This window comes from Microcaecilia unicolor, chromosome 6, assembly GCF_901765095.1.
Source record: "Microcaecilia unicolor chromosome 6, aMicUni1.1, whole genome shotgun sequence".
Taxonomy (NCBI): domain Eukaryota; kingdom Metazoa; phylum Chordata; class Amphibia; order Gymnophiona; family Siphonopidae; genus Microcaecilia; species Microcaecilia unicolor.
The window spans coordinates 85167263-85190720 of NC_044036.1; the positions used below are offsets into that span (position 1 = coordinate 85167263).

The 23458-nt window shown below is 50.8% G+C and overlaps 1 protein-coding gene across 4 annotated transcripts in view; it reads left to right on the forward strand.

The window, feature by feature from the left end:
- The window catches only part of RC3H1 (ring finger and CCCH-type domains 1), a 343910-nt gene that overhangs the window by 279196 nt on the left and 41256 nt on the right, over positions 1 to 23458 (forward strand). For all 4 annotated transcript variants that reach the window (XM_030205363.1, XM_030205364.1, XM_030205367.1 and 1 more), the window contains exons 16-17: positions 7907 to 7997; positions 15373 to 15505. In XM_030205363.1, coding sequence (XP_030061223.1) covers positions 7907 to 7997; positions 15373 to 15505 — 224 coding nt within the window. The remainder of the gene's footprint in view (positions 1 to 7906; positions 7998 to 15372; positions 15506 to 23458) is intronic.

Sequence of the window (23458 nt, forward strand, 5' to 3'; positions counted from 1 at the left end):
GCATTATTTGATGGCTACAGAGGAGTTCCGACAGATGGATCATCTGTTTGTGTTGTTTGGGAGATCTCGGAAAGGGTTTGCGGCCTCCAAACCCACTCTCTCTAGGTGGCTCAAGGAAATAATTTCTTCGGCCTACCTCTTATCAGGAAAACCTGTACCCAGAGGAGTGAAGGCTCACTCTACTAGGGGGCAGGCAGCTTCTTGAGCTGAGCATTTTCTAGTACCGCCTTTGGAAATTTGTAGGGCAGCGACTTGGTCCTCTTTGCATTCTTTTTCTAAGCATTACAGATTGGATGTACAGAGTCGCCGGGATGCATTTTTTGGGGCACATGTCCTCGCAGTGGGTTTGCTGGGGTCCCGCCCTTAAATTTACTGCCTTGTTACTTCCCATCAGTTATAATCTGGGCCAGTTCGGAGGGACGCTAAGGAAGGAGAAATTAGGTCTTACCTGCTAATTTACTTTCATTTAGTCCCTCCGGACCGTCCCAGAACCCTCCCATGATTTTCTGTCTGCTTCTTCTTTTCAGAACGGTTGGTTTCTTAGTGTTGTTCTGGGAGAGCTGTGTTTTTCGTTTATGGTTTGTTTAAAAAAAAAAAAAAGTTACCTGAGATATGCTTTGTGTCTAAAGAGCATAAGACACACAAAAGCATGTTGCACAGGCTCATTATATGTCTGTTGCTGGTGGCTGCTCAGGTTCCCAGGTGCACAGAACATGTTCCTTTCTTTCCCTGCTTTGGTACGAATTACTGGGGTTTTCTCTACCTAGCGAGGGCTCTTATTGGTTCTCTCTGTAGAATTAGAATTCTCAGTCTCCACGTGCTGGAAGGCGAGCACAACCCATCAGTCATAATCTGGGCCAGTCCGGAGGGACTAAAGTTAAGTAAATTAACAGGTAAGACCTAATTTCTCCTTCCCTCCAATCCTTTCTTTCTTATGTCCTTCCAGTGCAACATTAGCACTTCCTCACCCCAACAAATAGAGGAAGGACTGTTCTGAGGTGGTTCCTCAGTAGAGCTTTGTGGCTTGCCAGTCTCTGCAATAGCAACAGTCATCTTCTTTCCCTCCATGGGTTAAAGCAGAGCTTCCCAAACTGTGTTGTGCCCCTTTGGGGTCACAAAACCTGAGTTTGGGGTGATGACCTAAGCAGTTGCCTCATAGGACATTATTGTCCTCCTCCAGCTGGGGATCATGCACTTTCTACGTCTACAAGATTTGGGGTGGTGGCTGCAGAAAATTGTAAGCACGGGGTTAGAGCAGGACACCCAAGCCCCGTAAGACTGGAAACATGAAAACATATAATCTATGAGACAGCACACAGTTGTGGACTGTTGGGCCAGCTCCAGTAAGCACATTTTATTCTGGCTGAGATTGCTGAACTACCTATTTCTAAAACTAATTTCTCCTGATTTGGTGGTTCAGCTGTTCATGTCATATTTTCCCTAAAGGTGTTTGGAGATTGGAAAGAATTGGCCTGTATATTTGATAGTGACTACTAACACAATTTCCTAACTTATTCAGATTCATGCTGGATGGATTTACTAATTTGGAGAATGTAAATATATTTCTCCGAGGACAAGCAGGCTGCTTGTTCTCACGACTGGGTGACGTCCGCGTCAGCCCCCCACCAACCGGAAGAAGCTTCGCGGGCGGTCCGCACGCAGGGCACGCCCACCGCGCATGCGCGGCCGTCTTCCCGCCCGTGCGCGACCGCTCCCGCCAGTCTTTTCTTTTCCGCGCCTGGAGAGAGTCGTGCCGTCGCCGCTCTCTCTTCACAGCCCCGGAAAGACCGTCGTGTTTACGCGATTTTGTTGATTTTTTCGTTTAGTTTTGGTTGCCGCGCGCTCCAGTTTCTTTTTTTCAAAAAAAAAAAAGAGAGCACGCGCTCCTTTTCCCTCATTTTCTAGCGAGGGCGTCGCGTTGCGGCCTTGTGGCCGCGCGATCGATTTATTTTTTCGAGGTGTGATTTCCGCCACCATCGACGACTTTAACTTCGCCGACGCGATTTTTCCGTCGATGTCCTCGAAGGTCCCGAGTGGATTTAAAAAGTGTGGTCGGTGCGGCCGGCCGATCTCGCAGACCGACACCCACGCTTGGTGCCTCCAGTGCCTCGGGCCGGAGCACAATATCAAGTCGTGTTCTCTGTGTCTCGGTCTCCGGAAACGGACTCAGGTTGCGAGGCAAGTTCTGCGGGACCGTCTTTTTGGAACTTGCGCCGGCCCCTCGACGTCGACCTCGACGGCATCGGTATCGACGCCCGGTCCTTCGGTACCGGTATCGACGCCCGAGACATCGGCACCGATGGCATCGACCCCAGGAGAACAGGTCCCGTCGGCCCGCCGGTCCTCCGGTGAGGGTAGGGGTGAGAGGCCGCGTGGGCAGTCGGCCCCGGTCACTCCCTCAGCCCGCGGCCCTCGGGACCGAACCCTGTCTGATCCGGTTCCTCGGGACCGAGGGGGATTGACCTCCTCCTCCTCCATACCGCCCGGCACCGGTGACGGGCACCGCAAGAAGACTAAGAAGCACCATCACCGGTCGCCCTCGACACTCGGTACCGGGGAGGAGTCGACGCCGAAGCGTCCGCGTCGAGAGGACAGGTCCCCCTCGGTGGTGGAGGTACCGACACGTCAGGGTCCCAGCACTTCGGTGCAGTCTCCTGGACCTGAGCAGCTTCCGGCACCGACGCCTCTACCGGCCCCCACGTCTTTCCCGACAGCAGGCCTGGACGAGTGCCTCCGAGCCATCCTTCCGGGGATCCTGGAAGGGCTGATGCGCCAGGCTGTGCCGCGGCGCCGATGACTGTGGCGCCGGCGAGCTCTAGCCCGGTGCCGAGGCCGTCGACGCCGCCGCCGCTTGCGGCGTCGGTCTCTACCGCCACGCAGGTGGAGTCCCCGTCGACGTCGATGGAGGGAGCTTCGTCCCCGCCGGCGCAGGAGTCCACCGCTCGACGACACCGAGGCCTCGGTGCCTCGACGTCGAGCCGGGCCCGGTTAAGGACTCAGCTACATGAGCTCATGTCCGATACCGAGGAAGAGGCCTCGTGGGGGGAAGAGGAGGACCCCAGATATTTCTCCTCAGAGGAGTCTGCGGGTCTTCCCTCTGACCCCACGCCTTCACCGGAGAGGAAACTCTCACCCCCGGAGAGCCTCTCCTTTGCCTCCTTTGTAAGGGACATGTCGATTTGCATTCCCTTCCCCGTGGTCTCTGTGGATGAGCCGAGGGCTGAGATGCTCGAGGTCCTCGACTATCCATCACCACCTAGAGAGTCCTCCACGGTGCCGTTGCACAATGTCCTCAAAGAGACACTGCTTCGGAACTGGATGAGACCGCTATCTAATCCCATCATCCCCAAGAAAGCGGAATCCCAGTACAGAATCCACTCTGACCCAGAGTTAATGCGGCCCCAATTGCCCCATGACTCGGCGGTCGTGGATTCTGCTCTCAAGAGGGCACGGAGTTCGAGGGATACCGCCTCGGCGCCCCCGGGGCGGGAGTCTCGCACTCTGGACTCGTTTGGGAGGAAGGCCTACCAATCCTCCATGCTCGTGACCCGCATCCAGTCATACCAGCTCTATACGAGCATCCACATGCGGAACAATGTGAAGCAACTGGCGGACCTGGTCGATAAGCTCCCGCTGGAGCAGTCCAGGCCTTATCAGGAGGTGGTCAGGCAGCTGAAGACGTGCAGAAAGTTCCTGTCCAGGGGTATCTATGACACCTGTGACGTGGCATCTCGTGCTGCGGCCCAAGGTATAGTGATGCGCAGGCTCTCATGGCTGCGTGCCTCTGACCTGGACAACCGCACCCAGCAGAGACTGGCCGACGTCCCTTGCCGGGGGGATAACATTTTTGGTGAGAAGGTTGAGCAGCTGGTGGACCAACTGCATCAGCGGGAAACCGCCCTCGACAAGCTCTCCCACCGGGCGCCTTCAGCATCCACCTCAGCAAGTGGACGTTTTTCCCGGGCCCGGCAGGCTGCACCCTATTCTTTTGCAAAGCGTAGGTACACCCAGCCGGCCCGAAGGCCTCGTCAGGCACAGGGACAGCCCCAGCGCGCTCGTTCTCGTCAACAGCGTGCGCCTAAGCAGCCCCCTGCGCCTCCACAGCAAAAGCCGGGGACGGGCTTTTGACTGGATCCACGGGAACATAGCCGCCCTCAAAGTGTCCGTGCCGGACGATCTGCCGGTCGGGGGGGAGGTTAAAATTTTTTCACCAAAGGTGGCCTCTCATAACCTCCGACCAGTGGGTTCTCCAAATAGTGCGGTGCGGATACGCCCTGAATTTGGCCTCCCTGCCACCAAATTGTCCTCCGGGAGCTCAATCCTTCAGCTCCCATCACAAGCAGGTACTTGCAGAGGAACTCTCCGCCCTTCTCAGCGCCAATGCGGTCGAGCCCGTACCACCCGGGCAGGAAGGGCAGGGATTCTATTCCAGGTACTTCCTTGTGGAAAAGAAAACAGGGGGGATGCGTCCCATCCTAGACCTGAGAGGCCTGAACAAATTCCTGGTCAAAGAGAAGTTCAGGATGCTTTCCTTGGGCACCCTTCTGCCAATGATTCAGAAAAACGATTGGCTATGTTCCCTGGATTTAAAGGACGCATACACTCACATCCCGATACTGCCAGCTCACAGACAGTATCTCAGATTCCGCCTGGGCGCACGGCACTTTCAGTATTGTGTGCTGCCCTTTGGGCTCGCCTCTGCCCCACGAGTGTTTACAAAGTGCCTCGTGGTGGTGGCAGCGTATCTACGCAAGCTGGGAGTGCACGTGTTCCCATATCTCGACGATTGGCTGGTCAAGAACACCTCGGAGGCAGGAGCCCTCCGGTCCATGCAGTGCACTACTCAACTCCTGGAGCTGCTGGGGTTTGTGATAAATTACCCAAAGTCCCATCTCCAGCCAACCCAGTCTCTGGAATTCATAGGAGCTCTGCTGAATACCCAGACGGCTCAGGCCTTTCTTCCCGAAGCGAGGGCCAACAACCTCCTGTCCCTGGCTTCGCGGACCAGAGCGTCTCAGCAGGTCACAGCTCGGCAGATGTTGAGACTTCTGGGTCACATGGCCTCCACAGTTCATGTGACTCCCATGGCTCGTCTTCACATGAGATCTGCTCAATGGACCCTAGCTTCCCAGTGGTTCCAAGCCACCGGGAATCTAGAAGATGTCATCCGCCTCTCCACCAGTTGCCGCACTTCACTGCTCTGGTGGACCATTCGGACCAATTTGACTCTGGGACGTCCATTCCAGATTCCGCAGCCCACGAAAGTGCTGACGACGGATGCATCTCGCCTGGGGTGGGGAGCTCATGTCGATGAGCTACACACCCAGGGTCTGTGGTCCCTCCAGGAAAAGGATCTGCAGATCAACCTCCTGGAGCTCCGAGCGATCTGGAACGCACTGAAGGCTTTCAGAGATCGGCTGTCCTGCCAAATTATCCAAATTCGGACAGACAATCAGGTTGCAATGTATTACACCAACAAGCAGGGGGGCACCGGATCTCGCCCCCTGTGTCAGGAAGCCGTCGGGATGTGGCGTTGGGCCGGCCGGTTCGGCATGCTTCTCCAAGCCACATACCTGGCAGGCGTAAACAACAGGGTCGACAGACTGAGCAGAGTCATGCAACCGCACGAGTGGTCGCTTCATTCCAGAGTGGTACGCAAGATCTTCCGAGAGTGGGGCACCCCTCGGTGGACCTTTTCGCCTCTCAGACCAACCACAAGCTGCCTCTGTTCTGTTCCAGACTACAGGCACACGGCAGGCTAGCGTCGGATGCCTTTCTCCTCCATTGGGGAACCGGCCTCCTGTATGCTTATCCTCCCATACCTTTGGTGGGGAAGACCTTACTGAAGCTCAAGCAAGACCACGGCACCATGATTCTGATAGCGCCCTTTTGGCCCCGTCAGATCTGGTTCCCTCTTCTTCTGGAGTTGTCCTCAGAAGAACCGTGGAGATTGGAGTGTTTTCCGACTCTCATTTCGCAGAACGACGGAGCGTTGCTGCACCCCAACCTTCAGTCCCTGGCTCTCACGGCCTGGATGTTGAGGGCGTAGACTTCACTGCGTTGGGTCTGTCTGAGGGTGTCTCCCGTGTCTTGCTTGCCTCTAGGAAGGATTCCACTAAAAAGAGTTACTTTTTCAAGTGGAGGAGGTTTGTCGTTTGGTGTGAGAGCAAGGCCCTAGAACCTCGTTCTTGCCCTGCACAGAACCTGCTTGAATACCTTCTGCACTTATCAGAGTCTGGCCTCAAGACCAACTCAGTAAGGAATCACCTTAGTGCGATTAGTGCTTACCATTATCGTGTGGAAGGTAAAGCCATCTCTAGAGAGCCTTTAGTCGTTCGATTCATGAGAGGCTTGCTTTTGTCAAAGCCCCCTATCAAGCCTCCTACAGTGTCATGGGATCTCAACGTCGTCCTCACCCAGCTGATGAAACCTCCATCTGAAGTACTTGACCTGGAAGGTCATTTTCTTGGTGGCAGTTACTTCAGCTCGTAGGGTCAGTGAGCTTCAAGCCCTGGTAGCTCATGCTCCATATACCAAATTTCATCACAACAGAGTAGTGCTCCGCACCCACCCAAAGTTCCTGCCGAAGGTGGTGTCGGAGTTCCATCTTAACCAGTCAATTGTCTTGCCAACATTCTTCCCAAGGCCGCATACCCGCCCTGCTGAACGTCAGTTGCACACATTGGACTGCAAGAGAGCATTGGCCTTCTACTTGGAGCGGACACAGCCCCACAGACAGTCCGCCCAATTGTTTGTTTCTTTCGACCCTAACAGGCTAGGGGTCGCTGTCGGGAAACGCACCATCTCCAATTGGCTAGCAGATTGCATTTCCTTCACTTACGCCCAGGCTGGGCTGGCTCTTGAGGGTCATGTCACGGCTCATAGTGTTAGAGCCATGGCAGCGTCAGTGGCCCACTTGAAGTCAGCCACTATTGAAGAGATTTGCAAGGCTGCGACGTGGTCATCTGTCCACACATTCACATCACATTACTGCCTCCAGCAGGATACCCGACGCGACAGTCGGTTCGGGCAGTCGGTGCTGCAGAATCTGTTTGGGGTGTAAATCCAACTCCACCCTCCAGGACCCGAATTTATTCTGGTCAGGCTGCACTCTCAGTTAGTTGTTCTTCGTAGGTCAATTTCTGTTATATCCTCGCCGTTGCGAGGTTCCATTGACCTGGGTTCTTGTTTTGAGTGAGCCTGAGAGCTAGGGATACCCCAGTCGTGAGAACAAGCAGCCTGCTTGTCCTCGGAGAAAGTGAATGATACATACCTGTAGCAGGTGTTCTCCGAGGACAGCAGGCTGATTGTTCTCACCTACCCTCCCTCCTCCCCTTTGGAGTTGCGTTTCATAATTTTGCTTGTCATTCAATTGGCGGGAGCGGTCGCGCACGGGCGGGAAGACGGCCGCGCATGCGCGGTGGGCGTGCCCTGCGTGCGGACCACCCGCGAAGCTTCTTCCGGTTGGTGGGGGGCTGACGCGGACGTCACCCAGTCGTGAGAACAATCAGCCTGCTGTCCTCGGAGAACACCTGCTACAGGTATGTATCATTCACTGTCACACCAGGATGAAACAAAGGTGAATTGTATTTGGAGGCCAATATTCAAAAAAAGATGAGTGGTTAAAAGTAAGTACCTATTTTCTGCAGAACTTAGGCACTCAGGTTCACTGAAAATAAGTGCTAAAATTGAGGTGCCTGAATTTAGGATTGTTATACACAGTCCTAATTTTAGGAATCTTAAATTCATCCTCCATGCTTAACTCTTTCTTTGTCCCCACTCATTTTTTAAGTGCCTAAATTTGACACATAAAGAAAACTTTGCTAATCTGGGTGCCTTTCTCTTTTAAGTGACAAGATATTTTGAATATTGTACATTTTGTGTTATCCTTTCCCTTTCTTTATAGATTACACTCCATATGGAACTCAAAACAGTTGGGGAACCCCACAATATACACCTCACCAAACCATATCTTCTCAGGGACATTTCAGTGAGAGGTAGGAAGAGCTTTGTTTTGCTCATGTTGTTCTGAAAACATCTTTAGGCTTATGACTATTGGTCTCAAGCAGAGAGGTTTATCAGGAATGTCCTTCCTATCTCTGAGTGTACATTTGCTGTACAGTAAGGAGAAAGTGTGTACTGCTGTTGCTGGATCCAGGTTTCCACTGGCTGTTAGTCTGGTATTGTTTATGACGACTTAATATGAAGTACAAATAAGTGAGAAGATACTACAGATATTGGCTCATAGAACTCTTTCCAATCCCTCTATGTGCATCTTTTGTCTGTTCTGTGTGCCTGCCCTGATAGGGCTTTTTGAATGAACTGGTATCCAATAAACTGTTGGTTTGTAAAGAATACTAAAATAAAATAGTTCAGTATTATATCAAACCTATTAGATGTTGTAGTTAACCGATTTCAGAGGATTGATTTTACAGTTAACCATAGGGTGCCACTGCCTATAGCAACAGATATTTCTATACTTCACTACCACTAGTTGGCAATGCATATAGCAACCAGGAGCAAAACTACATGGTTTAGTCACTAGATGCCACCATTTATTGTAGCGATTCAGAAAGCTGTATAGTTCAGTCACTAGCTTTCACAGTAGGATTTATAACAAAGAAATGTACATCTGAATCAGTAATAAGCAGCCCAGTAGGGATAGGGATGGTGATATATGGTGGGGAAAACATTCAGACTTTCCATCAGTCTGCATGTGTGTATATGTTGCCTCTGTGTGTGTCTGTGAGAGAGAGAAGGAGAAGAGGGGAGAAACAGATTCAAAGAAGCCACCATTTTCAATGTATCAAAGTTTGTATGCTGCAAGAGCTCGAACTGCTTATCTATACCAAGTTTTGGGCTATTTTTTGAGAGAATTTTTCTCTAGCATCTTCAGTCTAATATGGCCCTTTTTCAAATTGATATGTCTTTCCAGAGGTTTTTCACCCACACCAGACCTTGTACTATTCCGTTACATTTCAGAGAATTATATTTTCCACAGAGAGAGACTTTCTCGACCCTCATATGTTTAATTTCTTTCCAGAATTCTATTGGGTTTGAAAGAATAAAGTGTAATAACACTTTCTCCGAGGACAAGCAGGCTGCTTATTTTCACTGATGGGTGACGTCCACGGCAGCCCCGAGACCAGAATCTAGCTAGCAACATAAGTTTGCTAGAGCCTTCGATCGCACGCAGGCATGCGAGGCCATCAGGTTCCTGCCCGTCGCGTGAGAGTCCCGTCAGTTTTTTCTCTTTCCGCGGTAGGGAGTGGTTGTTTGGCCATCTCTCTGTGTGTTTCCCCTGAGAAAGAGCCTTCGTTTAGCCGCGAGTTTTCGCAATTTTTTTCTTTTGTTTCTTTTTCATTTTTATTTCCTGTGTTAGGAAAAAAAAAGAATTCCCTTATCTTTTTTAGTGTTGGGCCTTCTTTAAGTTTTCTTTTGCCGCCGTCGCAGCCCGCGCGTTTGCATTCTCCTTTTAGTGCCCTTTTTTCTTGGCACCATCGCAAATTTTGACTTCGCCGCCGTTATTTTTCCGTCCATGACATCGAGGATTCCCAGCGGCTTCAAGAAGTGCAGCTGGGCAATCTCAGGTACCGATCCCCATTCGTGGTGTATCCAGTGCCTTGGGCCCAACCATCGCCCAGACGCGTGTAAGTTGTGTCTTAGCCTTAGAAAGCGGACACAGGCGTCGAGGCAGGCTCAGTGGGAATGTCTGTTAGGAGCCTTGCCTGGCACTTCAGAGTTGACAGCGATACCAAGGTCGGCGGTATCGGCACCGGAGATGGCATTGACATCGGGAGAGCAGGCAATACCTGTCCGGAGACCACCGCATGCTGGGAGCAGTGAGCCGTTGAGCGGGTCTCTACCTGTCTCGAAGGCTCCTGCTGCAAAGGCCCATGGGGACTGACCACTTTTGGACCCGACCTTGAGGAGGCGTGTGGATTCCACGTCCTCCTCGTCGATACCGAGGACTACCAATGTCGTGCATGGAGTGAAGGCTAAGAAGCATCTGCATCGATCTCCTTCCACACACAGTACCGGGAGCTCCGGGGCGTCGAGGGACTCGGCACCTGAGAAGCGTCGATCCCGGGAGGACCACTCACCCTCCATCCAAGAGGTGTCAGTGCGTCGGCCTTTGGACAGTCCAGTACCGCCTCCTTCCTCTGCACAGGTTCTGACTCCGGCTCCTGCACCAGTCCCACAGCCTTTCCCGGCAGACACTCTAGATGAGTGCCTCAGAACCATTCTTCCAGGTCTCCTGGAGGGGCTGCTGCGCCAGTCTGTGCCGGTACCGGGGGTGCTTGCGCCTTCGGTACCGTTGATGAAAGCGGCAGCAAGCTCTGTGCCTGTGGTGCAGTCACCGATGCCGCTTGCAGCTTTGGCTGCCACCCAGGTCGACTCCCCATCGACATTGCTGGAGGGAGCTTCATGACCGCCAGCACGGGAGTCGACTTCTCGATGTCATCATCGAGGCCGTGGTGCCTCTGAGTCGAGACGGGCCTGGTTTCGGACTGCAGTTTGTGAACTCTTGTCGGACACCGAGGAGGATGCCTCGTGGGGAGAAGAGGAGGATCCAAGATATTTCTCTTCTGAGGAGTCTTTTGGTCTTCCTTCTGATCCCACTCCTTCACCTGAAAGGAAGCTTTCTCCCCCGGAGAATCTTTCTTTCTCATCCTTTGTGCGGGAAATGTCTGTGGCTATTCCCTTCCTGGTGGTATCTGAGGATGAGCCCAGGGCCGAGATGTTCGAGGTCCTTGACTATCCACCACCTAAGGAGTCGTCCACTGTTCCTCTGCATAATGTCCTCAAGCAGACATTGCAGAAGAACTGGACGAAACCACTGTCTAATCCCAACATCCCCCAAAAAGCTGAGTCCCAGTATCGAATCCATGGGGAACCTGAGTTGATGAAGTCGCAGTTACCTCACGACTCTATGGTTGTGGATTTCTCCAAGAGAGCCAAAAGTTCTAGAGATTTTGCCTCGCCGCCCCCAGGATGAGAATCTAGAACTCTGGACTCTTTTGGGAGGAAGGCCTATAAGTCCTCTGTGCTCGTGTTCAAAATTCAGTCCTACCAGCTCTACACGAGCATCCACATGCGGAACAATGTGAAGCAACTGGCGGACTTGGTCGATCAGCTCCCGTCGGAGCAGGCCAGGCCTTTTCAGGAGGTGGTCAGGCAGCTGAAGGTGTGTCGTAAATTCCTGTCCAGGGGTGCTTACAACTCTTTTGATGTTGCATCCAGGGCCACTACTCAAGGTATAGTGATGTGCAGACTCTCATGGCTGCGTGCCTCTGACCTGGACAATAGAGTCCAGCAGCGGCTAGCGGATGTTCCTTGCCGGGGGGATAATATTTTTGGCGAGAAAGTCAACAATCTCTCCCACTGGGCGCCTTCAGCATCTACCTCATCAGGTAGACCGTTTTTCCGGGGAAGGCGGAATGCTCCCTATGCTTACAATAAGCATAGGTACACTCTGCCTTCTCAGGCTCAACCCCAGCGCGCTCGTTCTCGTCAACAGCATGCGCCCAGACAGGCCCCCGCAGCTCCCCCACTAAAGCAAGGGACGGGTTTTTGACTGGCTCCAGTGCCGCTATCAAAGTGTCTGTGCCGGACCATCTGCCGGTCGGGGGAGGTTGAAATTTTTTCACCTAAGGTGGCCTCTCATAACCTCCGATCGGTGGGTTCTTCAAATAGTCCGGTTCGGATACTCCCTCAATTTGATCTCCATACCTCCAAATTGCACACCAGGAGCTCAGTCCTTCAGCTTCCAGCACAGGCAGGTACTTGCAGAGGAACTCTCCGCCCTTCTCAGCGCCAGTGTGGTCGAGCCCGTTTCACCAGGGCAAGAAGGGCTGGGATTCTATTCCAGGTACTTCCTTGTGCAAAAGAAAACGGGGGGGATGCGTCCCATCCTAGACCTATGGGGCCTGAACAAATATCTGGTCCGAGAAAAGTTCAGGATGCTTTCCCTGGGCACCCTTCTTCCCATGATTCAGAAAAACGACTGGCTATGCTCTCTGGACTTATAGGACGCTTATATACACATCCCGATACTGCCAGCTTACAGGCAGTATCTACGATTCCGTCTGGGAACACAGCACTTTCAGTATTGTGTGCTGCCCTTTGGGCTCACATCTGCGCCCAGGGTGTTTACCAAATGCCTGGCGGTAGTTGCAGCGTCGCTACGCAGACTGGGAGTGCATGTGTTCCCTTATCCCGACGATTATCTGGTGAAGAACACCTCAGAGGCATGAGCTCTACAGTCCATGCAGATGACTATTCAAATCCTGGAGCTACTGGAGTTTGTCATAAATTACCCAAAGTCCCATCTTCTTCCAGTTCAGAAACTGGAATTCATAGGAGCTCTGCTGGATTCACAGACGGCTCATACCTATCTTCCAGAGGCTAGGGCGGACAACCTTCTGGCTCTTGTTTCATTGGCCAGAGTGTCTCAGCAGTTCACAGCTTGGCAGATGTTTAGACTGCTAGGCCATATGGCCTCCACAGTCTATGTGACTCCCATGGCCCGTCTTCACATGAGATCAGCTCAATGGACTCTAGCTTCCCAGTGGTTTCAGGCTGCAGGGGATCTGGAGGATGCAATCCAGCTACCCACCGCATTTCGCAGTTCCCTTCAGTGGTGGACAATTCGGTCCAATTTGACTTTGGGATGTCCCTTCCAAATTCCTCAGCCACAAAAAGTGCTGACTATGGATGCATCTCTCCTGGGGTGGGGAGCCCATGTAGACGGGCTTCACACTCAAGGAGCTTGGTCCCTCCAGGAATCAGGTCTTCAGATCAATCTCCTGGAGTTGCGAGTGATCTGGGACGCTCTAAGGGCTTTCAGAGATCGACTGCCCAATCAAATTATTCAAATTCAGACAGACAATCAGGTTGCCATGTATTACGTCAACAAGCAGGGGGCACCGGATCTCGCCCCCTGTGTCGGGAAGCCGTCCAGATGTGGTTATGGGCTCGTGCTCACTGCATGCTTCTCCAAGCCACGTATATGGCAGGCGTAAACAACAGTCTGGCCGACAGGTTGAGCAGGATAATGCAACCTCACGAGTGGTCACTCAACTCGGACGTAGTACGCAAGATCTTCCGAGCGTGGGGCACCCCCTCGGTGGATCTTTTTGCCACTCCGACCATTCACAAGGTCCCTCAGTTCTGTTCCAGACTTCAGGCCCACGGCAGGCTAGCGTTGGATGCTTTTCTCCTTCACTGGGGGAGAGGCCTTCTGTATGCATATCCTCCCATACCTCTGGTGGGGAAGACTTTGCTGAAACTCAAACAAGACTGCAGAACCATGATTCTGATAGCTCCTTTCTGGCCGCGTCAGATCTGGTTCCCACTTCTTCTGGAGTTGTCCTCCGAAGAACTGTGGAGAATGGAATGTTTTCCAACCCTCATTACTCAGAACGAGGGGGCGCTTCTGCATCCCAACCTTCCGTCTCTGGCTCTCACGGCCTGGATGTTGAGGGCGTAGAATTTGCCTCCTTGGGTCTTTCTGAGGGTATCTCCCGAGTCTTGCTTGCTTCCAGGAAAGATTCCATTAAGAAGAGTTATTCTTTCAAATGGAGGTTTGCCGTCTGGTGTGGCAGCAAGACCCTAGATCCTCACTCTTGTCCTACACAGACCCTGCTTGAATACCTTCTACATTTGTCAGAGTCTGGTCTAAAGACCAACTCTGTAAGAGTTCACCTTAGTGCAATTAGTGCTTATCATCAATGTGTAGAGGTTAAGACTATCTCTGGACAGCCTTTAGTTGTTCGCTTCATGAGAGGTTTGCTTTTGTCAAAGCCCCCTGTCAAACCTCCGCCAGTGTCATAGGATCTCAGTGTCGTTCTCACCCAGCTGATGAAGCCTCCTTTTGAGCCACTGAATTCCTGCCATCTGAAGTATTTGACCTGGAAGGTCATTTTCTTGGTGGCTGTTACTTCAGCTCGTAGAGTCAGCTTCAAGCCTTGGTAGCCCATGCTCCTTATACGAAATTTCATCATAACAGAGTAATCCTCCATATGCACCCTAAGTTCTTGCCAAAGGTAGTGTCGGAGTTCCATCTGAACCAGTCAATTGTCTTGCCTACATTCTTTCCCTGTCCTCATACCCGCCCTGCCGAACGTCAGTTGCATACATTGGACTGCAAGAGAGCATTGGCCTTCTATGTGGAGCGGACAAGCCCCTTCAGACAGTCCACCCAAATGTTTGTTTCTTTTGACCCCCAACAGAAGAGGAGTGGCTGTCGGGAAATGCACCATTTCACATTGGCTAGCAGATTGCATATCCTTCACTTACGCACAAGCTGGGCTGACTCTGGAGGGTCATGTCACGGCTCATAGTGTTAGAGCCATGGCAGCGTCAGTGGCCCACTTGAAGTCAGCCACTATAGAAGAGATTTGCAAGGCTGCGATGTGGTCTTCAGTCCACACATTCACATCTCACTACTGCCTCCAGCAGGATACCCAACGCGACAGTCGGTTTGGGCAGTCGGTGCTGCAGAATTTGTTTGGGGATTAGAATCCAACTCCACCCCCCTAGGCCCATTTTTGTTCTGTTCCAGGCTGCACTCTCAGTTAGTTGTGTTCTTCGTAGGTCAATCCTTGTTATGTCCTCGCCGTTGCGAGGCCCAATTGACCTTTGTTGTTTTGAGTGAGCCTGGGGGCTAGGGATACCCCATCAGTGAGAACAAGCAGCCTGTTTGTCCTTGGAGAAAATGAAGATACATACCTGTAGCAGGTATTCTCCGAGGACAGCAGGCTGATTGTTCTGATGTACCCGCCCACCTCCCGTTTGGAGTTGTCTTTCCTTTTCTTTGCTTGTTATCAAACTGATGGGACTCTCGCGCGATGGGCGGAAACCTGATGGCCGTGCATGCGCGGTGCGCACACCCGTGCGAGATCGAAGGCTGTAGCAAACTTTTGTTGCTAGCTAGATTCCGGTCTCAGGGCTGCTGTGGACGTCACCCATCAGTGAGAACAATCAGCCTGCTGTCCTCAGAGAAAATCTGCTACAGGCATGTATCTTCATTTTTCCATTGTTTGTGTGCATGATACCAGGGCAACAGAATGCATAAGTACAAATTGAAACTGAATTATCCTCCATCTTTTGTTACTTGGAATCTATGTAACTACTATATTTTTAGGTGTTTTATATTGTGATTTGGAGTGGCCAGGTATAGGTGAGGTGGAAAGAGGAAACCTAACAGATTTGTGTGGTACTTGATTTCTGTGTGACTTGGATCAAAGAACTTTGGTTTTCCATCAGGAATATCTTTATTGTAGACATTCAAATAAATATTGCAAGTGTAGAATTTCTTTTTATTTTTAGTAGAATATATGTTTACAATTTTTTCCTCAACCTAATCAGAGAACGAATACCAATGGCAGATGTGGCGGGCCATGGGAAACCCATACCCACATCAGAGAGAGATCAGCTAAGGATGGAACTACAGCAGCTCAACCATCAGATCAATCAGCAAACACAGATGCGAGGAATTGAGGTGCGCAGCCATCGTCTTGACTAGGTTTTATGGAAAAGGGGCTGAGGAGCAAACAGTGGGAAGTGCTTTGAGTAGATAGTTCCTTTATATAGTAGAGCACTGAGTTTGGTCTCCACTTTGAAAGGACTGTGTAGTAAATAGGATACAAATGTTGCCTTTTGGAGCTTCTGGAATAAACTAATTAAGGAAAAAGCTCCTCATTGGTTTTGTATCTGTCTAATGGTGAAGTGACCAAGATGGGTTACTTCTTGCTGGTATTCCTTTTTTCACAGATACTGCTGGTTGACAGCTGTTTGTAAACTGCTCAATAATAGCTTCAAAATCCACATTTAGCTTAACCTTCAAGAAAGATAACTCATGATAAGTGCCATCTTTATGTGGCTCAACTGGCTGTCTTTCATACTCAAATGCAGTGTTGTGTGTTAAGCTTCCTGTTTTTTTTTGTACTGTTTTGTCAGCACAAGAGAAAAGAGAAAGCTGGCATGCATTTCTGGCAACTCGGGTGCAGTTTTTGAGACATAACTCTTATAGGAGCAGGGTCATATTTGTGAGGAAAAAGGTTGCCTATGAGCTAGAATACACGTTTCTCATTCATGTTGTAGAATAGTTGATGCGTACTGTAATAATTCTTCTGCCATTCAGAATACATGGGCAAACACCAAGATCTGTCCTACAGCTCTTTGTGCTAAACATTGAATTTCTTATCCATGCAAGAGCAGTCCAGAGAAGTGGTTAATGCCCCCCCCCCCCCCACCACCACCACCTGCGTATAGAAAAATGCTTAGAGCTGACTTCATTCCTCTTATAGGGTTAGGTGCTGCTTTCCACTCTTCAGCGTTTTTCTTTGTTTAGCAATGGTTCACACATGTGGACTTGGTGCAGCAGAATTGTTAGGCTGTAGGGCAGTGGTTTCTGGCTACCTTCTCTGGTAGAGCAGATCCCAGTCAAGCTCCCAGGGTGGCACTCTGCAGACTGATTCCTCTGGTAGAGCAGAATTCCCAGCTCCCAAAGCAACAACCTGATGGCTGATTCCCCTACGTTGAGCAAGCTCCGAGGGCAATGATCTTCAGGCCAATTCAGTTAGTAGAGCAGGTAACAGTAAGAGTCATCCCATGGCTCTGGCCTCAAGTCAAACTGCTTTCCAGAAAGCAGGGATTGGTAAATGTGCTTCAAGGGCTCCAGCCTTCAGCTGAGCATACTTCCAGGATTCATCTGTCACCTGCCCCTTGTAAAGCAGGTACTAGTATGCATTCTGTCAGGGCTCCAGCCTTAGGTTGAGCAGACTCAGAGTTTGGCTCTGGCTGCTGGTTTGGCTATCTCTGGTAGGGTGGGTACTGTTTAGTGTGCCCCCAGGGCTCTAGCTTCTGAATGAGCAGACTGCCAGGTTTCAGATTCAGCTTTGACTAATTCTAATGGAACAGGGACAGGTAAGTGTGCTCCTGGGGTTTGGGTGCCTTTGGTGGACCAGGGACTGATAAGTGATCTTCCAGGGCTTCTGCCTGTGATGGCCCTTTAGTTGAACAAGGAGAAAGAGTAGGACTGAAGCAAGAGATCCAGATGTTGCTTCCTGTTCTGCCCTCTTTCCTTCTCCCCAACTCTTTATCTGAAGTGCCTTGTTGTCTTTACTTCTCTGAAAGAGAATCATTTCACTGGGAAGCCATTCTTCTTCATAAAGTTATTTAGGAAGTTATTAGGAAAGGGAAAAAGGAAAATATGAAAAAGAGAGCCCAGTGAAGCAAATGCACAATGATTTCTGTGAATTGTAGATGTCTGGTAGGGAGGGGGGTACTGTTTCTCCTTGAACTGAAGCTTTCTTCTTAGATATGTTTGCTCCTTTCCTTCCCCACCAAGAGATCTTGGCCAGGGCAGGATTTCATTTGTTTAGAGCTCCTCCAGGGTTCAAATTCCCCTGATGTGCCTTGTGATCTCAGGCAAGTCCCTTTACTCACTATTGCCTCAGTTATAAACTTAGATTGTGATCCCTCCAGGAACTGGAAAATACCTAATGATTCTGAATGTAGAAGAGGTTGCTGAGGGGAGGTATGATAAAGTTCTATAAAATGCTGATTGGAGTGGAACAGGTAGAAGTGAATCGCTTGTTTACTGTTTCCAAAAATACAAGGACTAGGGGGCATGCAATAAAGCTATTTTGTAATAAATTTAAAACAAATTGGCGAAAATATTTCTTCACTCAATATGTAATTAAACTCTGGAATTCATTGCCAGAGAATGTGGTATAAGCAATTATCAGGGTTTAAAAAAAGGTTTGGATAATTTCCTAAAAGTCCATAAGCCATTATTAAGATAGAAATGGGAAAATGCACTGCTTATTTCTACGATAAGCAGCATAAAATCTGTTACACTTTTGGGATCTTTTCAGGTATTTGTAACCTCGATTGGCTACTGTTGGAAACAGGATACTAGGGACAAAAAAGTACCTTCATATTGTAAACCACTTCGATTGTACCACAGAAAGGCGGTATATCAAATCCCATTACCCTTACCTCTTACTAAGAGTTGCAAGTTTTCTCCGAGGATAAGCAGGCTGCTTGTTCTCACACTTTGGTCGACGTCCACGGCAGCCCCAGGAACGGCAATTTTTCAAAGCAAAAATCAGCAAAGTTTTGCCAGAGCCTTCTGGTGCGCCATCTTCCCGCCCGTTGCGTGAGTGCTCCCGTTTAGTTCCCATTTTTCCACGGTAGAGAGCAGCTGCGTTTGTGGTCTCTCTCTTCAGCCCTTGGAACGAGCCTTTGCTGTTTTTTGAAGTTTTACTTCATTTTTTTCTTCGTTTTTTTCTTTTACCCTGTTCCCTTTATTTAAAAAAAAAAAAAAGTTTCTTTTACCTCTTAGTTTTTGGCCTGGTTAAGTTTCCATTTGCTTCCGTTGCGGCCCTCTTAGGCCGCGCATAAGCGTTTTCTCCTTTTTGTGTGCTTCCTTGAGCCACAATCGTGGATTTTGATTTCGCTGCCACTATTTTTCCATCCATGTCATCGAGGACTCCCAGCGGCTTCAAGAAGTGTACTCGGTGCAGCCGGTTGATCTCGGGTACCGATCCCCACACATGGTGTCTTCAGTGCCTTGGGCCAGACCATCGCCCAGACGCATGTAAGTTGTGTCTTAGCCTGAAAAAGTGGACACAAACGTTGAGAAAAGCTCTTCGAGACCGATGTTTTGGAGCTTCTACCGGTTCCTCGGCGTCAACATCGGCACCGGGGATGGCATCGACTTCAGGAACGCGCAGGTAATGGCTGTCCAGAGACCACCACAAGCTGGGAGCAGTGAGGCGTCGAGTGGGTCTCCATCTGTCTCAAAGCCTCCTGCTGTACAGGCCCCACGGGACCGACCAGATGCAGACCCGACCCCGAGGAGCGTGTGGATTCCACGTCCTCTTTGTCGGTACCGAGGAGTCTGCATGACGTGCATCGAGCGAAGGCGAAGAAGCATCGTCATCGGTCTCCTTCCAAGCAGGGTACCGAGAGCTCCGGGGCGTCGAAGGATTCAGCACCCATGAAGCGCCAACGTCGGGAGGAACGCTCATCCTCCATTCAAGAGGTGTCAGTCTTCGGGCAGCTCAGTACCGTCTCCTCGACCTCCACAGATTCTGACGCCGATTCCTGTACCGACCCCACAGCCGTGCTCGACGGCGACTCTAGACGAGCGCATCAGAGCCCTTCTTCCAGGTCTTCTGGAGGGGTTGCTGCGTCAGTCTGCTCCGGTGCTGGGGGTTCTTGCGCCCTCCGTACCGTTGGTGGAAGTGGCAGCTGGCTCTATATTTGTGGTGAGGTCCCCGATGCCAGTGCCGCCATCAGCGTTCGCTGCCACCCAGGTCGATTCCCCGTCGACATCGATGGAGGGAGCTTCATCGCCGACGGCACGGGAGTCGACCTCTCGACATCACCATCGAGAACTTGGTTCCTTGGCATCGAGACGGGCCCGGTTTAGGACTGCAGTTAAGGAACTCCTGTCCGACACCAGTGAGGATGCCTCGTGGGATGAAGGGGAGGATCCCAGGTATTTCTCTTCTGAGGAGTCTTGTGGTCTTCCTTCTGATCCTACTCCTTCACAGAAAGAAAGCTTTCTCGCCCGGAGAGTCTTTCTTTCTCTTCATTTGTCCGGGAAATGTCTGTGGCCATTCCCTTCCCAGTGGTATCTGAGGATGAGCCCAGGACTGAGATGCTCGAGGTCCTGTACTATCCTTCGCCAGATAAGGAGTCATCCACGGTTCCTTTGCATAATGTGCTCAAGGAGACACTTATGCAGAACTCGATGAAACCATTATGTAATCCCACCATTCCCAAAAAAGCTGAGTCCCAATATCAGATTCACGGAAAACCTGAGTTGATGAAGTTGCAGTTACCTCACTACTCTGTGGTTGTGGATTCCGCTCTCAATAGAGCCAGGAGTTCTAGAGACTTTGCCCCTGGGAAGGGAATCTAGAAACCTGGACTCTTTTGGGAGGAAGGCGTATCAGGCCTCTATGCTCGTGGCCAAAATTCAATCCTACCAGCTCTACACAAGCATTCACTTGAGGAACATAGTGAAGCAACTGGCGGACTTGGTTGATAAGCTCCCTCCGGAGCAGGCCATGCCTTTTCAGGAGGTGGTCAGGCAGCAGAAGGCGTGTCGTAAATTCTTGTCCAGGGGTGCTTACGATACTTTTGATGTTGCATCCAGAATCGCTGCCCAAGGTATAGTGATGCACAGACACTCATGGCTCCGTGCCTCTGACCTGGACAATTGAGTCCAGCAGCGGATTGCGGATGTCCGTTGCCGGGGGGATAACATTTTTGGTGAGAAGGTCAAGTAAGTGGTTGATCAGATCACGCAGCGGGAAACCGCTATGGACAATTTCTCCTGCCAGGCGCCTTCTGCTTCTACCTCATCTAGTAGACGATTTTTCTGGGGAAGGAAGAATGCTCCCTACGCCTATAACAAGCGTAGGTACAATCCTCCTTCTCGACAGTCTTCTCAGGCTCATCCCCAGTGTGCTCATTCTTGTCAACAGCGTACGCCAAGGCAGGCCCCTGTGGCTCCCCAGCAAAAGCAAGGGACGGGCTTTTGACTATGTCCAGCTGAGCATAGCCGCTGTTCAAGTGTCCGTGCCGGACGACTTACCGGTCGGAGGGAGGTTAAAATTTTTTCACCCAAGGTGACCTCTCATAACCTCCGATCGGTGGGTTCTTCAAATAGTCCGGTTAGGATACTCCCTCAATTTGATATCCAGGCCTCCAAATTGCCCACCGGGAGCTCCGTCTTTCAGCTTCCAGCACAGGCACGTACTTGCAGAGGAACTCTCCGCCCTTCTCAAGGCCAATGCGGTTGAGCCCGTTCCACCAGGGCAAGAAGGGCTGGGATTCTATTCCAGGTACTTCCTTCTGCAAAAGAAAAGAGGGGGGATGCATTCCATCCTAGACCTAAGGGCCCTGAACAAAATCCTAGTCCGAGAAAAGTTCAGGATGGCTTCCCTGGGCACCCTTCTTCCCATGATTTAGGAAAACGATTGGCTATGCTCTCTGGACTTAAAGGATGCTTATACACACATCCCGATACTTCCAGCTCTCAGGAAGTATCTTCGATTCCATCTGGGAGCGCAGCACTTCCAGTATTGTGTGCTGCCCTTTGGTCTGGCGTCTGCGCGCAGGGTCTTCACAAAATGCCTGGCAGTAGTTGCAGCGTCGCTACGCAGACTGGGAGTACATGTGTTCCCTTATCTCGATGATTGGCTGGTGAAGAACACCTCAGAGGCAGGGGCTCTACAGTCCATGCAGATGACTATTCAACTGCTGGAGCTACTCGGGTTTGTTATAAATTACCCCAAGTCCCATCTTTTCCCTGTTCAGCAACTGGAATTTATACGAGCTCTGCTGGACTCACAGACAGCTCGCGCCTATCTTCCCGAGGCGAGAGCAGACAATCTTCTGTCTCTAGTTTCCATGGCCAGAGCGTCTCAGCGGATCACATCTCTGCAGATGTTGAGACTTCTAGGCCATATGGCCTCCACAGTTCATGTGACTCCCATGGCGCGTCTTCACATGAGATCAGCTCAATGGACCCTAGCTTCCCAGTGGTATCAAGCTGTGGGGGATCTAGAGGATCCAATCCATCCGTCCACCGATTTGCTCACCGATTTGCACAATTCCCTTCAGTGGTGGACAATTCGACCCAATTTGGTCTTGGGACGTCCCTTTCAAATTCCTCAGCCACAAAAAGTGCAGACAATGGATGCATCTCTCCTGGGGTGGGGAGCTCATGTCAATGGGCTTCACACTCAGGGAGTTTGGTCCCTCCAGGAAAAAGGTCTTCAGATCAATCTCCTGGAGTTGCGAGCGGTCTGGAACACTCTAAAGGCTTTCAGGGATCGGTTGTCCAATCACGTTGTCCAATCAAATCATCGTAATTCAAACAGACAACCAGGTTGCGATGTACTGCATCATCAAGCAGGGGGGCACTGGATCTCGCCCCCTGTGTCGGGAAGCCGTCCAGATGTGGCTTTGGGCTCGTCGTCACGGCATGTTTCTCCAAGCCACGTATCTGGCAGGCGTAAACAGTCTGGCTGACAGGTTGAGCAGGATAATGCAACCTCACGAGTTGTCGCTCAACATGGGCGTTGTACGCAAGATCTTCTGAGAGTAGGGCACCCTCTCGGTGGATCTTTTTGCCACTCAGCTCAATCACAAAGTCCCTCAGTTCTGTTCCAGACTTCGGGCCCACGACAGACTAGTGTCGGATGCCTTTCTCCTTCATTGGGGGACGAGCCTTCTGTATGCATATCCTCCCATACCTCTGGTGGGGAAGACTTTGCTGAAACTCAAGCAAGACCACGGAACCATGATTCTGATTGCACCTTTCTGGCCGCGTCAGATCTGGTTCCCTCTTCTTCTGGAGTTGTCCTGCAAAGAACCGTGGAGGTTGGAGTGTTTTCCAGCACTCATTACTCAGAATGAGAGGGCGCTTCTACATCCCAACCTCCAGTCTCTGGCTCTCATGGCCTGGATGTTGAGAGCGTAGAATTCACTTCCTTGGGTCTTTCTGAGGGTGTCACCCAGGTTTTGCTTTCTTCCAAGAAGATTCCACGAAGCGGTGTTATTTTTTCAAATGTAGGAAGTTTGCCGTCTGGTGTGATAGCAAGGCCCTAGATCCTCGCTCTTGTCCTACACAGACCCTGCTTGAATATCTCACTTGTCAGAGTCTGGTCTCAAGACCAACTGCGTAAGGGTTCATCTTAGTGCAATTAGTGCTTTTCATTGTTGTGTAGAAGGTAAGCCTATCTCTGGACAGCCTTTAGTTGTTCGCTTCATGAGAGGTTTGCTTTTGTCAAAGCCCCCTGTCAAACCTTCACCAGTGTCATGGGATCTCAACGTTGTTCTCACCCAGCTGATGAAGCCTCCTTTTGAGCCACTGAATTCCTGCCATCTGAAATACTTGACCTCGAAGGTCATTTTCTTGGTGGCTGTTACTTCAGCTCGTAGAGTCAGTGAGCTTCAAGCCTTGGTAGTGCATGCTCCTTATCTCAAGTTTCATCACAACAGAGTAGTCCTCCGCACGCACCCTAAGTTCTTGCCGAAGGTGGTGTCGGAGTTCCATCTGAACCAGTCAATTGTCTTGCCAACATTTTTCCCTGTCCTTATACTCGCCCTGCTGAACGTCAGATGCACACCTTGGACTGCAAGAGAGCATTGGACTTTTACGTGGAGCGGAAAAGCTCTCTCAGACAGTCTGCCCAAATGTTTGTTTCTTTTGATCCCAACAGAAGGGGAGGCGCAGTCAGGAAATGCACCATTTCCAATTGGCTAGCAGATTGCATTTCCTTCACTTATGCGCAAACTGGCCTGACTCTGGAGGGTCATATCACAGCTCATAGTGTTAGAGCCATGGCGGCATCGGTGGCTCACTTGAAGTCAGCCACTATAGAAGAGATTTGCAAGGTTGCGACGTGGTCATCAATTCACACAT